The sequence below is a fragment of the Taudactylus pleione genome, unplaced genomic scaffold, assembly GCF_031769625.1.
Source record: "Taudactylus pleione unplaced genomic scaffold, aTauple2 ptg000017l, whole genome shotgun sequence".
In the NCBI taxonomy this organism is placed as follows: Eukaryota; Metazoa; Chordata; class Amphibia; order Anura; family Myobatrachidae; genus Taudactylus; species Taudactylus pleione.
In genome coordinates, this window is record NW_028284419.1 from 1,628,631 (window position 1) to 1,646,292 (window position 17,662).

At 39.3% G+C, this 17,662-nt stretch overlaps 1 protein-coding gene across 5 annotated transcripts in view; it reads right to left on the reverse strand.

The window, feature by feature from the left end:
* The window catches only part of LOC148540744 (ferric reductase 1-like), a 53,299-nt gene extending 36,562 nt beyond the window's left edge, over nucleotides 1-16,737 (reverse strand). For 4 of the 5 annotated variants that reach the window (XM_088481991.1, XM_088481990.1, XM_088481989.1 and 1 more), the window contains exons 1-4: nucleotides 16,629-16,737; nucleotides 14,990-15,191; nucleotides 10,183-10,319; nucleotides 3,906-3,997 (exon numbers count right to left, since the gene is read on the reverse strand). In XM_088481991.1, the coding sequence (XP_088338117.1) occupies nucleotides 3,906-3,997; nucleotides 10,183-10,319; nucleotides 14,990-15,185 (425 nt within the window). In that variant the 5' untranslated portion in view covers nucleotides 15,186-15,191; nucleotides 16,629-16,737. The remainder of the gene's footprint in view (nucleotides 1-3,905; nucleotides 3,998-10,182; nucleotides 10,320-14,989; nucleotides 15,192-16,628) is intronic. The other variant, XM_088481988.1, reaches the window with a different exon arrangement.
* Between the last annotated feature and the right edge of the window lie 925 nt (nucleotides 16,738-17,662).

A 17,662-nucleotide genomic window follows, 5' to 3' on the forward strand; every position in this document is an offset into this window, starting at 1 on the left:
AATCTCTCCCTATCAACCCCCACTGACACATACACAGGCCACGCTGGGTCCGAACCCCTAAGCAAAGTGATAGTGGTAGTAATCACTCACTTTGCTTCTAACCCTTTGTAGGGATAGAATATTTCAGAAATTCCATTCCGACAATATGGTTTATCCCTTATTAATATAGCACCACCACAATATGCTGTACATTGTTTTACATAGGAGTCAAGAGTCATCAGCGTGTTTTTGCAAGCGCAAAATGTATGCCTCCTAGCAGGTCAGGATTAGCATAACCATGGCTTTTCTTTACTGTCCAGATACTCCTCATTGTTCCAGGTTTCCAGTCATAAGTGCCAGATGTGAGAAGGTCTTCAGTGACACATATGCATGCATTTGCTTTCTGATCATGCACCGCAAAATCACACTGGTGTAGTACTCCTTCTGCATGAGCCCCAAAATGTTTCATCAATCCTATGCTCTGCCATACACAGATCCACACTAGAATCAATATTGTCAGAAGCCAATTAACCTAGCAGTTTGTCCTTGAACTGTTGGAGGAAACTAAAGCACCCAGAAGAAACGAAGTGAAAATTGGGAGAACGCCCAACTTTTGCCTTTTCTACTTACTGTTTATATGAGGGTCAGCTCCTCATTGGAAGCAGCGGGCCTACAGGTTTGTTTGCAATTTAATTATAAATAATTTTGACATAATTTCTTTCTAGCGCCCCCACTATCTTTGGTTGTGATATATTCAGGTACAGTGCCACATGTTTGTTTGCTGCAAATAATACAAAAAGTGTATGTTCAGCAATATCCAAAACCTAGTTCTCTATTGAAACTCATATCAATTGTAAGTCTCAATATGTTATATACCTACTAATCTGTCCTTGTGGGCTATACTAAATAGGAAGTACAACATGCGCTTTAAAGTCTAGATTTATGGAACACAGAAGAAACATTATAAATAGATTTTTGATAGTGTTCCTAGACATTTTTTTCGGAGTCACATTTTGGTGATCCAACAGGTTTAAAACTGATTGGTTTGGAGGTGGTATCTAGGACATGTAGGGCTGGAGACCGTTTCAGGATCCTATGCAGACAAGAAGCTGCATGGACCCTGAAATGCAATCTCTCAAACCACAGGGTTTGAATGAGAATATAGATTTAGAGTTTATATAAATATTTTATGATCTATTAGAAATTAAAGATTAGCATTAGATATTTCACTTATTTGCTTATTAACAGGCTATAATAGCCTAAAAACAAAATGTCATAGTAAATTAATTAATTACTGTCACACTCATGTAAATGGTAGCTACCTAAAGATTAGTTGAGGGAGATACAGTTTATGATGTAGGAATGCAGAAACATAGAATGAAATCAGCTTCTGTAAAGTAATCAACACAATGTCACTGTACAGTAATCAGTACAGGCATAACAAAGTCTGACAACTTCTCTCTGTAATACAGTTCCCATACTAACCATCGAGGTTCTTCTAATTAAATAGTTTTTTTTGTTGAAGAAGAGAAGTCACATAAGCAGAAGTATTCCACGTGTGGGTCGAATCACAAAATAGGGTGACAATCTTTTTTTATACTGGAGAGCACCACTTTTTGGCATCCCACTAGCAAGTCACTTATGTTTGTGCTCTAGCTTCAGAATGTTTGGTGCATATTCCATTTGGTAGTTTTTCACCCTCAGAGGACATCACAAAAGGGTTAGGCTACATGAGGGAAGGTTAGGGTGAGGCGCTAGGGCGAGGGTTAGGCTATATGAGGGAAGGTTAGGGTTAGGCACTAGGGAGAGGGTTTGGCTACATGAGGTAAGGTTAGGGTTAGGCGCTAGGGCGAGGGTTAGACTATATGAGGGAAGGTTAGGGTTAGGCGCTAGGGTGAGGGTTAGGCTACATGAGGGGAGGTTAGGGTTAGGCTACATGAGGGGAGGTTAGGGAGATGACGTATTTTGACATGGTCAATGTCAATATGTCAAAAATGTTGACATTATGACTATGTTGACAATCTCATGTTGACATTATGAATGTCGACAAAAATATGCCTCCCCCTGGAAAGTTCATGATTGGGATTCGTATATACTGTATGCGCTATAATTGGCTGAACACAATAACAGGCCTAATACAGTATGATCAAGTTTTGGGGCATTATACAGTAGTTGCACAGAGGAAACACTCTCAAACAAACAACAGGATTTGCCCCTTTGTGAGCTGCATAAATACATCAGAAAGTGACTGTATTAATAGTGGTTAAATGGATTAAGCCTAAACTAACATTTAACATAACCTTAATTATAGTCTTGGGTTTTTTTTAAAAAAAAATATTTTTAAATAATGTATATCCTGTCCCACAGTACCAAGGGAGTCTGCAACATGTTTTGCTACTTACAAAAAAAATAAATAAAATCTCTCTCAACCCCCCCTTATGTCCAGCCCCTGGCACCCCCAAGCCACGGCGTGGTTTGCGGGGGTCGTTGTTGCGCCACTGAAAGCAATGGATTGTTACATTATTTGCAACATTCGATATTTACCATCTGATTGCAAGTTTTCACTGGTCTGCATGATCTTATTTGTTTTAAGATACAGTGTTACATGTACATCATTGCACTATTTAGAGCAGTATTTTATATGTGTTTTATGATTATCATGTGTATTAATTAAATCAGATTTATTCTCATCTGGCAGTGCTCCCAATATTTTTTTCTTGTTTTATTTTACGGGCCTAATTATCTAGAATTTACACTACTGCAACATCTTTGTACATTTTAAGGGGACTGCATTATGCTTCAATTTTTGGGTCAAATGCGGGATATATCTGCGACATTCAGCCACTCAGGCGACATGGAAAATAAGTGGTAAAGGAATGAGTAACAGCTTTACTTGTCCATTCTCCATAGGTACTGAAGGGATTCTTGTTCAATAAGAATAACTAGCTGAATAAAGCTGGGTACACACTTTTTCGATTGCAGGCTGATCGGGTAAAACTGTCCCGATCAGCCTTGCAGTGTGATCCGGGGTCAGCTGCCTGTAAGCCGCATACACACTGTGGTGCAGACATAGCACAGTGTGTACAGGCTTCTATCGGATCGGGAGGTCGAAACGATAAATATTAAACAGTACAAAAGATGCGACCTCCCGATCCCGACAGCTGCAGGAGCATTAAAAGCCGTATATCGGCTAACGCTCCTGCATCGGGACATCGTACACACCTATACAATCCAATGGCCGATCTCTCGATATTGGATGAATGGCCTGATGATTGTATAGGTGTGTACCCAGCTTTAGCTTGTTGGCTAGTAACTTTTCATGTATAGGATGAAGTGTAAAAGGGCTTTTCAGGCTTCATTAAATTGGCCTCCAAGTCTTAAAATACTCTGCAGTCTGGGATATTTCCTTAGAACTTGCAACCTGTCTTGTTTAGTTTGTATAACTTAGTAAACAAATGAGCACCACGCCTCTACAAACCAAAGACTGGTGATAACATTATGTTCCCCATGACATAAGAGATATGGAGCTTCTGAAAAGATTGTAAGGTTATCAATCTTCAAAATAGCTTTGCGAGTCTCCTGACCGGTTCTTTCCTTTTAGCAATTACTGAAATCTAACCACAGACTGAACCCAGTCTGTTTGTACATAGCTGTAAAATGTTATTAAGCACTTATTTCCTTTATGAGTCAAAACATTGTTGCAAGCATGATGCAACAATGTTTTCCATTAAAAATAATAATAAATAGTATTAGAGATAAGAAAAAAGGAATTGAGTAGCGAGAATATTGAACAGAGGAAAGTAAAATGACATACTTTTAATATTAGGCAACACTTGTAACCTTGCATCATTCAATAGATTTAATCTGAAAAAGATAAAATGACCCATACAGTATCTCAGGTGCAGTTCCCAATTCCCTACACATACCTGAAGCGCACAGGTCCTTCACCTTCAGGAGCCGTCCATGAAGCAGTGATAGACGATTTTAAATTGCCACTTGTGTGGCTGACAGCGGTGTCCTACATAAGATAAAATAGGAATGAGGTTTTAGTTTCAGCAGATTTTGATATTTATTTCATATACACATACAGTATCCTGTAGTAGTTGGCAGTATATTATGTAGCAGAACAAACCACATTTCTCTCTTTTTTGCATGCAGAGCAAATACTGCATGCTCTTGCATGCTACACACACACACGTATTAATATATAGGGAGATACATACATTTGTTTTTTTTAACACATTTGAAAGGCTAATACAGTAGATTACACATTGATATTTAATATTGGCATACAGATTAGAGGGCTACACTTTGGAATTGTTTTGGGTATTTTTACTTCTACATCTACCCTGTTTGGATTTAGGAGTTAGGACCTATAAGAGGCAGATGTCTAGGTACTCCTGGTAGGTTTTTAGCACTTCAATTTCATCATATTGCCTTATGCTGCTGTCATTTACCACATCAGTTCTGCTTTTATGAGGCAGAGGGTCTCCTATAGAAATGTATGCAATACACAATTTGCACTCACCACCCACCCCCACAAATTGCCCTTTTTACTGCACCAAACATTTACACATCCATAACAATGCTGGCTGAAATTATGTACTGTGCTAAATAGACAGGAGTTGGAGAGGAAATGTAAGCATGGCCAAATTAAAGTATTGGGGTGGTCGTAAGGTATAGGTGTACTATGGCTCCTGCTCAACTCCTTGTCAAAATATGAATGGGCGCCGATTGGCTGCATCTAATTGGCTGTATACATGTGAATACTTACCTTTTAGGTCAATACTATAGTAATGTTGGTGTTGCAATGTTTTCACATTGGGTTATATTAGCAAATCAGTCCACAGCAATAACGCATAATGCCATTTAATCTTTTAAATGGGAAGGCAACTGGTTTGTGTACGGATATGAATTTAATAAAACCTTTAAATTTCGTCTTTACAGATTAATCTAATTTCCTTTAACATAGAATGTGACTTTGGGGCTGATTCACCATTGAACACTAGTCCTCCAGGATCCCTAACTGGTCACGTTTTCCCAGACCACTTAGTAATGAAAGCACCTGTGCACCAGCTAACCCATATATGAAAAGATGTGTTGCTTTCATTCCTAAAGGCGGCCACACATTGAGCATTTACAGGATCTACACGAACAGACAATTATCGGCTGCTACGGCTAATAATTACATAATTGTGTATGGCCGTGACAGAGTTCAAATCATTACTCTATCAGGTATGAGAAATCTTCCAACATGCTCAAACCATGCTATAATTGCTGCTTGGATCTGACAGTGAATATACTCACCATCAAATAGAGACCAATTATCGGACAGTGTATGGCATTGTCAGATAATTGGAGGTATATTTACTAAAGGTTGCTTTTGGTGTGTTTGTAGGTGATTTTCATTTGATTTTGCAACTCAGAGATTTACTAAAGTCAAAATAGACTATGAATTCAAACATAAAACCAAACATTGATACTTTCACATAGACCACTACAGGATCCTCTCATTTACTAACTAACTTCCCGCTATTTCATTAACCAGCACCAGGCTGAACCAGTCGGAGTGGTAATGCCCCAGCAGGAAGGCACACAGTGTGGGGTCCTCCTGGCAAAGCATTAACCAGCCCCAAACTGCTCAGCCCAGGGCTGGTAATCCTCAGAAAGTGGGGACCCCCTCCAAAAAAATGGGGTTCTGCCTCCCAAGTATCAAACAGCCGTGGCTTTCAGCCCAGAGCTACTCCCTGCAGCCCTGGTGGCAGTGGATGCAGGGGCAATGGTAGTAATAAAGGGTAAATATTGTTTTTCACAGTGGGACTACAGGTACCAGGGTGTCTGCCCTATGGCACTTGTAGAATTACTGGCATTGATACTCCCACTATTTAGGTGCTTTTAAGCCTAGGAAGCATACACAGATCTGTGCATGCTTCTTTTTTACATGTGTTTATACCAGTCAAAATAACCAACATTGAATTTGATTTTGAAATCGAATGTTAGTAAATGAGAGATTTGGCCAGTGATTTATACAGTAAATTTTGAGTTCATTTTATTTGATTAAAATAAACAAACATCAACTTAAGAATCGACATTTAATACATGTACCCCTTGGTCTCTGTCTGCTGGTGAGTTTAAACTCACAGTAGTGTATGGCCAGCATAACTGACACATTCTACAGATCCACAGGTGGTCTGCAAAACATAATGGGCAGGGCACTCTTCCCTCATGTGCTTTGCCATCCCTCACTTATACCATCACCTTCTCCCCACTGCCTACAACCAACGGCACCTTTCTCTTGGGTATTAGGACCGTTGATGAGGCGAAGTTTATAAACCATGTCCATGTCCTGCAATGTTCTGTACTGTAACTGACTTATAAGACACTGTGGGCCCCTTGTGATGCGATATAAATAAATGATAAGAATAATAAAAATAATAAAATATTGTTCTGTACGTCAAGGACAAGAAATGATCCAACAGGAAATTGTATCATCTTACTTGACAAACCACCTGCTCAATTCCTGCCCTACACCCTCTGGCATCTGCTCTTTATTTGATCCTGCAAATTAAGAATCTAAATTTTTAACTTCATGTTTGATCACATACCCTCATAAATCAATCGTTCCTGGTCTCATGTACTAATTCAGCCTTCACGAACATCTGTAATATCTCTCCAACGATGGTTATATTTCCATCATTATATAAACTGTGATCACATCAACAAATCAAAATCTGACTTCAAAACTCTGATTACTAACCCATCCCTCAGCTCCTATGTCCTTCCAAGCTTAAGAGACTTGCCTGCACTTTCTTTCCTCACACAGCTATGGGTACCTCTTCAGTCAGACTTGATTCCTAACGCTCCACAGTGACTGCTGATACGGTTGTTCTAGTGGTATGCAGTCAGGAAGCAGACGATTGAAATGCCGACCGCCGGCTTCCCGACTGTGCAATCCCAACAGGGGACTAACGATAAGTGTCAAAATCCCGACACCTATCATTATCCCTACGTTGGGAGCCCGACGCCTGGCATACCGAATGAAGGATAAGCCGGGTGGTTTGCCGGGATGGGGGGGTGGGGGAGGGTCAGGCACCCCCCTGGAGGGTTAGATTAGGGGAAAGGGGGGTTAGGCAAACCCCCTCAAGGGTTAGGTTTAGACTGCGGGGATGGGGGAGTTAGGTTTAGGCACTTACGGGGGGGTTAGGCACTAGGGGGGAGGTTAGGGTTAGGCACCCCTAAGGGAGGGTTAGGATTGGGGGAGGGGGGAGGGATAGTTATACTTACCTTACTTATCTGTCGGGATCTTCACTGCTGCCGGTCTTCAGGCGTCGGGATTTGACATAGGTCCGGCGGTCACTTATAGCGATCCCGTTCGAATTCTCCTGGAACTCTCTGCTGCATTTGACACTGTTGACCACTCACAAGTTATGTCAACACTACATTCCCAGTACTTAGGACAGGAGCCCTATGGCTCTCATCCAATGTATTAAATCACTCTCAGTGCTCATTTTCATGGATTTACTTCCTTTATCAGCTGTAGTACGATTCTCAGTCCTAGTTTCTCTGCTCTTCTATATCTATACAATTTATTTTGGAAGACCTTAGGATTTTAGCGTAATCTCTATAAGGAAAATACTGAAATCCACATTCTCTCCCTATATCTCTCACCATCTGTGTTGGCCCAAGTTACTGTATATTTTTATGGCATTTCATCATGGATGTCTTTTCACCACCTCAAATGCAAAACTTCCAAAAACAGAGTTATTAATTCCCAGGACCAAGAGAAGATACCCAACATCTTACTGTTGACATAATATTAGACCCATGAAGACTTTTACTTCGGTGTAATTTTTGATTTAGAAAAGCACCTGTCCTTGTTCAAATTCTGTTACATACAACTAAGCCTTTCTAAATACACACTTGAGACACACACACACACACCTCTGCAAAAAATGCAAGTCATGCAGTCATTATCTCCCACAAATACTATTGCAATTTCCTCCTTACTGAGCTTCCCCATACCAGACGTTCACCCTACAAGGTTTTGAATGTAGTGGTTAGACTAAATACCCTTGTAAAAAATTATTCTACTGCTGTCGTTCCATAAATTGGTTGCTTGTACACTACTATAATGGAACTCAAAACAAAATAATTTTATCGACACACAAAATCATGAGCAAAACGGCACCAACATACGTATCTTCACTTGCTTTAAACAATTTCCCAAGTCAACCCTCTCTTCTGTAAAAGATCCACAATATCTGCATTTCTTATTCGCGTTCACTATTCCCAGTTACAGGACTTTTTGTCAGGCTGCATCCACGCTGTGGAATGCCCACCCTTGCACAACAAATCCTTCTTCTATCTACCAAATATCAAAGAACTCTTTGAAAACTCCTCTCTAATGCTGCCCATCCACTAGCAGACCTCAAAATGACTGCACGATTACGACATTGTAATCGTGCAGTCGTTTCAAAGTCTGTGATGTGCCTTCACTGAGCAAGCAGGCACATCAATCATCTGCAAACATGCTGAACCTGACGTTCTCGTCAGGTTGTTCAGCAGTTTTGCCCGATGATAGATGTGTAAATGACCTGTGGGAGCGCGCATCGCTGGTCATTTTAGACATTTTTGCAAACAATTTGCAAACTATTTATGAATGATAACAATATCGTTATCGTTCAACTTAATAGTCTAGTGGATGTGCACCTTTAGAAAGCTTATTAGATTGGCAAACTAGCCTTCTATCCTTATTACGCCTCTGCCCTAATTGCCACTCCTCTTCACACAAAACTTACATGTGTTTTCCATCTATGCTCAAACAGCCTAAGATTTACATTGTTATGTGCATATATTGGCTAGACTCATAAAGCGCTTTTTACACTTGCAATTTGGCTAGTCCAATATGTAATATGTGGAGTATGTAGACTTTGAATGGTCAGTCTGACCTGTACAAAAGAGGAAAAATGGGTCTGATGTGTTTGTAAATGGACAACACTTTGCTGATTTACTCCATAGAGGAAATGGAAAAAAATGGCTCATGATGATTGTGAGCATAGGTTACCAGTAGCTAGGTTATCACTTTCACTAAATAAACTCCAAGGCATAGCGGCAAGGGGACAAAGAGCCTGTGTATCACATATGGAACTCGGGCATTACAGTGCCTAATACGGTTATAAGGGTACAGATCTACTGTATACACCCATTTTTAACAGAAGCACACGCTATGTATAATAATACATGCATAAAGGATGATTTTGCAAAGAAACAAAAAGGCATAAGCAGACAAAGGAGGTAATTAATTGCTTCTTGCTAGCATTAATATATTTCTGTGATTAATACTGGGTATTACTACAGTTAATGGGGGTATTACAGAGCATTATTCTTGTTGATCTGTTTACTAGACAGCTTTGTATACGCAACAGTCGGGAAGCCGGCGGTCAGCATTTCGACTGTCGACTTTCTGACTGCATTCCCTTTCCTACAATGCATTAGTAAGTCAAAGGGTAGTAGTGGTATGCAGGGACATGATGGGTAAAAATGGAACACATTACTTTTCATATGTAATGTATGGTTTTATCCCTACAGTGCTACAGACACTTGATGGCGCCATATACATTAATGCATAATAAATTAGTAACCTTGGACTTCATTATTTTACAGCTTTATAATGTGCAGTCATGCATTTCATTTGGTGTTGCACTATTTGCATGTATACCACGGACGCTTTTTTCGTGGCAGCCTGCCATATACATGGCAAATCACGTGGATTAAAGGACACAAAGTTACAGATTTATAGTATCATGTGATCTTTCCACATTTTTAAAAATTATTTTATCTGGGCTGTTTCTAATCAGTATTTCCTCAAATTTTATTTTATTATCTAGGTTGCCATGGAAACATAGGATAAATGGTGGTCGCAATGAATAAGGTGGAGCCAATAATGACGATAATCTTATGTGCTCCTACCTGCACATGTAATCCTAAAATTACGGTGCACAATCATTCCAGCCCCATCTTTTAACTACATCTTCACCATGTGCATTCATTTACCACTGTAAAAGGTAGCTCATTAATACTTTGATGAATAAGAAAACAAATTTGATTACATGCTGCCACATTCAGGTAAAATAGATGCTCCTGCAAAATGTTGTAGTAAATGTCATCAAATCTGGTGTATGATACAGTAAATGATTAACTTACTGCTCCCGTACTGCATGTTAGTAGTTGAGTGTTTGCATCTGTTTTGGAAAAACTTCCAGTAATCCTATCACCGCCCACCGATCGAGCCTCAAGCAGGAATCCTTTAAAACTACTGCCAGATGTGGACTGTATGGTTACTAAAGTAGAAATGAATAGAACGATTAGTGGGCAAACATGAAATTTATTAAAGCTCGGATTGTCATTAATATACAGTAGGTTTACTTTAGAGGCAATGCAGTATTGTCCTTGGAAGGATATTCTGATTTTGTCTTCTGTAAAACAAGTATTAGGGTATATTTACTAAAGTGTGGGTTTATAGAGGTGGAGGTGTTGCGCAACCAATCAGATTCCACTTACCATTTATCTAGCACCTTTCTAGAAGATAATAGCTAGAATCTGATTGGTTGATACGGACAACTCTACTTCTATAAACCCGCACTTTAGGAAACATGCCCCTTAGTGTCTGCAGTAGAAACATGGACAAATGTAAACACTTGTTCCAGTATGTTACAGTGGGAAAGCCATCAATTTACCAGTGACCCTTACATGCAGGTGGCAGGCCACATGCTTCATTAATATTCATGTAGGTCTTTTCTCGCACTGAGAGATATATGAATATCAGTTGCTGATGGATTCACCATATTTATGAGGAAGTCGTGGAAGCCTGCATTACTGATGAGGCCTGAGGAACCAGTTTGATTGCTTATGCTCCTGAGTGAAACCCCTGGCTCACCCAATGCATTGTCTCCTGTGGAAATCTTCTGATGAGAAAGTGATACTAATATCCCTGCTTTGAAATTGGATCTGCAGTACTATGGCTATGTGCTCTGCATTTTATCACGTCAGTTGAAAAATGGTTTGCTGGAGCCGCATGCCATGTTCTGCAGTTTTTTACCATTACAGCCTCTATTTACCGTCTACATCTCTAACAATAACCTTTTCTGCTGCAACAATAACAGTAGGAAATGTAGATCTCTACTGATTCCCCCTGGGGTAAGGTCTCATTATAAATCAGCCACGTACAGTAAACCTGAAACCAACTGTCTCCTTCTAACAAGGTGTTTTCAGACTGTAATCTCTCTGCACAAATGTTCAGTTTATCTGGGATTAGACACTGGGTAGCAAGGAACAAAATCCTCTAAATCAATTAAATATTTAATTGGTCTCTACTCTATGTTGTTGAAAAAGGTACAAACAAATGTATAATATATTCATAAAAGTTAATTGAATTGTAAAGAAAAGAAAAATGTCAGCATGGCGAGTTAATTAATTTTCTGCAATCAAATTGTATAGAATTAAAATTGGATAAGAATTTTCTTAATGCAATTTAAATGGTGTGTATGCTATAGTAGTACAATTCTTCACTGCAGCGTACTGTACATGTTATGCTAAGGTAAATATGAAAATCTTTGTGCATTAATCTTGAGGATAATTGTATGCTATAATACACACCATTTAAAGTGTAATTCTTCACTGCAGTGTACTGTACATGTTATGCTAAGGTAAATATGAAAATCTTTGTACATGTGCATTAATCTTGAGGATAATTGTATGCTATAATACACACCATTTAAAGTGTAATTCTTCACTGCAGCGTATTGTACATGTTATGCTAAGGTAAATATGAAAATCTTTGTACATGTGCATTAATCTTGAGGATCGTTTCAAACATCCTTGAGGCTGCTTGCCAATTCAGTAAGTGTGGCTATGTACTACACTTACGGGAATACACAACTTGCAGATTTTTGTTCGCAGCCCCATAGAGGGAGAATGGGCTTGATGGGGGGGGAGGAGGGGTCAGCTCTGTTGCTGGCATTTCTGTGCCGTTTCATGGGCAAGTCGCCCCCTGCGTGACTAATTCAATTGCAATCTAATTAATGTATGACAGATTTCACTTTTAAGTTTTCTGAGTGAAGAGATTGTGTAAGCGTTATTTGGGAATGTGCAAGCATGGGCTCCCTTTCATATATTGCCAATTTTTACCATTTTACACTTGTATTCTTTTTAAAAAAATATATAAATCACAATGAATTGTCTAAAGCCGGGTACACACGTAAAGATTTTCTGTCCAACCATCCAACTAGTTGATTGGTTGGAATGAAAATCTGGTAACTTATGGGAGTAAATGATGATCAGCAATTTGCTCCTAATTGCCAGAAAACAGATGAAAATGGTCTCAGACAAGTTTGTTAAATGTTTGATCTAAACAATTTGTTCAAACAACAGTTTTTATCCATTTTATGGCATTTAGGAGCAAATTGCTCATCATCAGTTACTCCCATACGTTACCATATTTTCATTCCAACCAATCAACTAGTTGGATGGTTGGACAGAAAATCTTTACGTGTGTACCCAGCCTTACTCCAAGTAGGTAATGACAAGTGGGTAATCCGAGGGGGGATCTGATGAAGCGATTTGCAGCATTGCATGAGGTGGGCTACAATGACAATGAGATTTACCAAGATTGAAATCACCACGCTGCCGTCCAGCCCATTTCACTACAAAGTAGTTGTGGGAGTGTTACTCTTCCGGAAGTCAGTGGGGATTTCCCGAAATTTGGGAGTTTTCTGAACATTACAGGAGAGTAGATAATTATGTTCCACAATTAGTGGTGTATTTGTATACCTAGAAAGCTAATTACTCAAAGACAAGTACAGAAAACTATTCTGTTTCGCAATAATCATGTGTGTTGTAGGAAGGGTGGAGGAATGTGTAAGGAAAATAATGGAAACTTTAAATCAGACAAGCAATACAGTACTGTACACACATCCACGTTGCAAATGCAGTGTGCACAAATGAACAATATTCTGGGCTTTTAATAGTCAGAGGCAATTTTAAGACATTTTACTATAGTGCAGTGTTTTTCAAACAGTGTATGTTTTCAAGATCTTCTAGCAGGAGCACAAGTGTGGTCATTCACTAACACAATAGATCTACATATGTATAAAAAAGTACTTGCCATTGTGCGCACTCTCCGGGGTCTAGATAAAAATGAAAAAAAAAAATTGTATAGTCTATAGTTTTTTCCTTTTAATAGTCTGCTTCTGGTTGAGTAATCTGGTCAGGGTAATTCTCCACTTAAAGGATGTAATCAGTAATTTTATATAATGTACTTTCCTCCATATGGATATGTAAACAAGGAGAAGATATATTGTGTATAGTAAAGTATTGTTTATTTATTCACAACATCCATTAAAATCAAATCCTTAATATGCTACCAAATAACAGAAAAAGCAGCGTACCAGATTGAGGGAGGTGCAAATATCTCACACCCAAAACTTGCATGTATGAAGTTTTTCCAACCACCTCCTGGATATAAGTGTTTGGAAAAACTTCATACATGCAAGTTTTGGGTGTGAGATATCTGCATCCCCTCAATCTGGTACGCTGCTTTTTCTGTTATTTGGTGGCATATTAAGGATATCATTTTAATGGATGTTGTGAATAAACAATATTTCACTATACATGATTTATATTTTCTCCTGGTTTACATATCCATACAGAGGAAAGTGCTTTATATAAAATTACTGATTATATCCTTTAAGTGAATAAAGGCAGAGAATTACCCTGACCAGATTACTCAACCAGAAGCGGACTATTAAAAGGAAAAAACTATAGAGAATATAGAATTTTTTCATTACACCCCAGAGGGTGCGCACAATCGCAAGTACTTTTTTATACATATGACAATTTGAGGTATGTGAGACCAACTCGACGTATTGGGTGTTGCACCATTGTGTTGAAGCGCAAGTTTCTCTATACCATTTATACAATAGATCTACAGGTGGTATTAATTATTCCTGAGGATAACTTGCACACATTGTTAGGGTTCCATGAGGACCAAGTTTGAGAAACACTGCTTTAGCGCAATCCAGAAAGAATGAATGCGGGGCTGGGTTCGGGGTCCCGGCAGTCGGGATGCCGCCTGTCAGAATACAGACAGTGGAATCAAAACAGTCATAATTCTGACACCTACAGGCAAGTCCCCTTCCCCTAACCAACCTTTCATACAGCCTAACTCTATCCCCTAACCCGAATACCATCGAGATGCTGGCGGTATTCTGAGCACCAGCATCCCGCCTGCCGAGACTGTAACTACATCCCGCCTGAAGGCTATAAACATGTGGAATCTTTTGACGACTTATATACGTTACATGTATGGAGACTGGCCTGATTCTGCAAAGGGTATTATTTTGTCAGCAAATGTGATGTGAATCAGTAAGAATCAGTGTATTTATTCTATTAAGGATAATAAAAAAATGTGAATAAATATGGCATTAAGCAGGGTTCAGACCTATACAATTGTTGGGCCGTTCTTTTGGTTCCAGACTCGTTCATGTGATATCTTCAGAATGTGTATGCACCTTCCATCATGTTTACTCGGGAGAAAACTGGTCGCATCGAAAGATCAGGTTTTATGTGCAGTTTAATATTCCTCCGATTCCATGGTACAATATTGGCCTAAAGCTGAAGTGTATACACACTACTGACCGTTCTGCCCAAATGCCTCCAGCAGCATCACAGCCTTTGTGTCTTTTCAGCAGATATTTTAGACACATGAATTACCTGGATCGCAAGTTATATTGTAAAGGTTTGTACGCATAAATTCGCCACTATGAACGGAACTTCCGAATGCAAGTGTAATCGAATGTAAAAGCGCATTGAAAGTATAATTGTACAAGTGTGTACCCAGCTTAAGAGCAACAATAAGATATCCAAGAAATGCCATTATCGGATACAATGGACTCAGTATGGAACTACATCCTGTTTTATATATTTAATAGAAGCTTTATTCCTTCAGTCTTACCTGTTATTACGTCACCAGCAGCAAACGTAGTGTTAGACACTGTGATGCTATAAGGGGCTGCAGACGATTGGGGGCTATTGCTCCCATGTGCCGGAAGCATGGAGTCACATGACGGACTTATTTGTCCACTTGGATAGCCAGAGACAGCCACCAAACACCCAGCAACACAAATGCACAGCATTAATCTATGTTCCATTTCTACCTGAGGAGACAAACAGAAGGTAACATGGTGTGCTGTATACATGTAAAGCATTTTTATGCAAATATATATGAGTGTGAAGAAAGCAATGTGTATATGACACAAAAAGTATTTATGCACTTGTACATCTTTAAACCGTTGGTCAGCGATGATTTATTGCAGAAGGAAACAGTTACAGGTTTCATTGGATAGTTATATAGTATCCAATGTATGAATATTCACCTCCTGTCACACACTTGGTTCCATAGCCGTCATTATTAATGCGCACTCTCACCAGCTCTCTCTGGTGCCAAAGATCAGTATGAAAACAGACACATTTACACTATGCACAACTCTGTATAACCCACAATGCCATTGATATGCCTTTGTTACCCAACATGCCTACACCCCGTTACACCCCTTCTGCATTATTAATGGTTGCGTCTGCAGGTTCTGGAGCATGCAGATGCAAAAGCATGCAAGATACGCCAACAATATTGGCCTTGCATTTAATTTTGCATCAGCCCCATATTTAATGAGAAGACAAAGTTACTCCACCATGATAGTCCTGGTTTTAAGAATATCCATGCTTGAGTCCAGATGGTTAAATCAAATTGACTGAGGTACTAATTAAGTCACCTGTGCTCAATTATGGATATCCTTAAATCCTGGACTGTAATTGTGGAGTTTGGGAACCTCTGAGTTATAACATACATTATATTCCACAGTTCAGTTTAGAAAATAGCAATACATTAAAATAAAAAGTACCTTAGATAACAATATTCTAGTCCAAGCAATTATGATGAACAAACCATTAAATAATAGAGAAAATAGTCAAAGCTAAAACAGGCAAAATCACAAATGTAAGAGTTTTCATTGGCAATATTGCTCTTTATCACATCACTAAATATATGAAAAGGGTTATAGCTTATAATAGTGCTCTGATAATACTGGGAAAGCCTATTTAACAATTATCACAGCACTAATCTCCCCCCACACATTTTCATAACTCTCCCCAACACCTACTACACCACACACTCCGCTCCCCCTTTTGGAACAGTGGTCAAATATTAACAGAATGGAAGGTAGGCAGAGTTTTTACAAGCTGTGACTTGTGACCCTAAGTATCAGAAGAATGTGTGAAGACAAGACTTTTCTATATCAACCAAGGAAAGGCACTACATGTAAGCATGTGCTATGATGTGTGCACTGGATGGCTGAGGAACAACGAAAGAATTAACATTTCATTTAACATTAATAAGATGTGCATTTCTTCATTATATTTGCATAATTCCATTACACAATTTCAAAACATAATTTCTTCATTAAACTTGTATAATTTCATTACATGCAATTTCCTGAGTTAGCCACATCTGGTGTTTCCCTAATAATTTACAAATATCCTGCTTTAGAGAACTAAACTACACACACTAAAATAACACGTGATTTTGTACCACTCACTTGAAATAAGCCTCCACAGCTGAACGCTGCACACTGCAGAGGAGCACAGGTAAGGGAGAGGGGTTGTGTTGCTGGTTTACAGTCTGCAGCTGCAATAGTTTCCTATTCACAGGTGTCTGTAATGAGAAGAAAGACTGTACTACTGTAGTTTTTATCCTCCACCCCTGAGGGTGTGGCTTATGTGTATAAAGCTGTAGACTGTTCCCTGAGTTTATTGACAAAATCCAATTGTTTCTTTTCTTCCACAATAAGTACACTTTGGTTGCTGGAATGCCTTGTGATTATGAGCTAATCAGCAAGGCTGGTATATATAAGGTACACAGAGTGAGACCCAGCTGCTAAGTAAAGTAGCATCATTATTATTGACCAAGAAAGATTTTGTAGCCTAGTTTTCTATTCATATAAACTTTTTAATGGTTGTGTCTATTATCTATTGTGAATTTAAATTGCATTCCTATTTGAAGTGTCTATAGGGCATATTTATCAATGATCAGTATTAGACCAGAAAATGTTAATTTGCAGGGTTAACCCAGGTAGCTCCTTGGTGTAAAAGGGGACAGGGTTGGATTGCCGGGTCGAGTGACCTGGCAATCCAAGCCAGGTAAAGGCCCCCATACATCAGCAATTTTGCAATCGATTGTGTATAAAAATCTTTCCCTTTTTCAAATTGCACAATTGCTGCAATCGCTGATGTAAGGGGGCTTTTACTTGCAGGGTTTAACATGGAAATGACCTGGGCACCGCATGCTGGCCGGCTTCAGTGGTGCTTGGAGATGACATCATCCCCAAACTTCCACGCCGGAAGAGCTGGGTCACTGCAGACCCGGCTCCGGTGTGAACGGCGCCGACTCGGAAATTTCCTGGGTCGACACCGGCTAAATTCCGGGTCTGATCCGGTTTGGAACCCTGTTCCAACCTCCGTGTCAGACCTGGAATTTAGGTATAAAAGCGGTATTACATGACCCATTCCACCCAGTACAAAATCCTCTGCTCCTGGACTTCCCACATAATTATGATTGCAGATACCTGTGTTG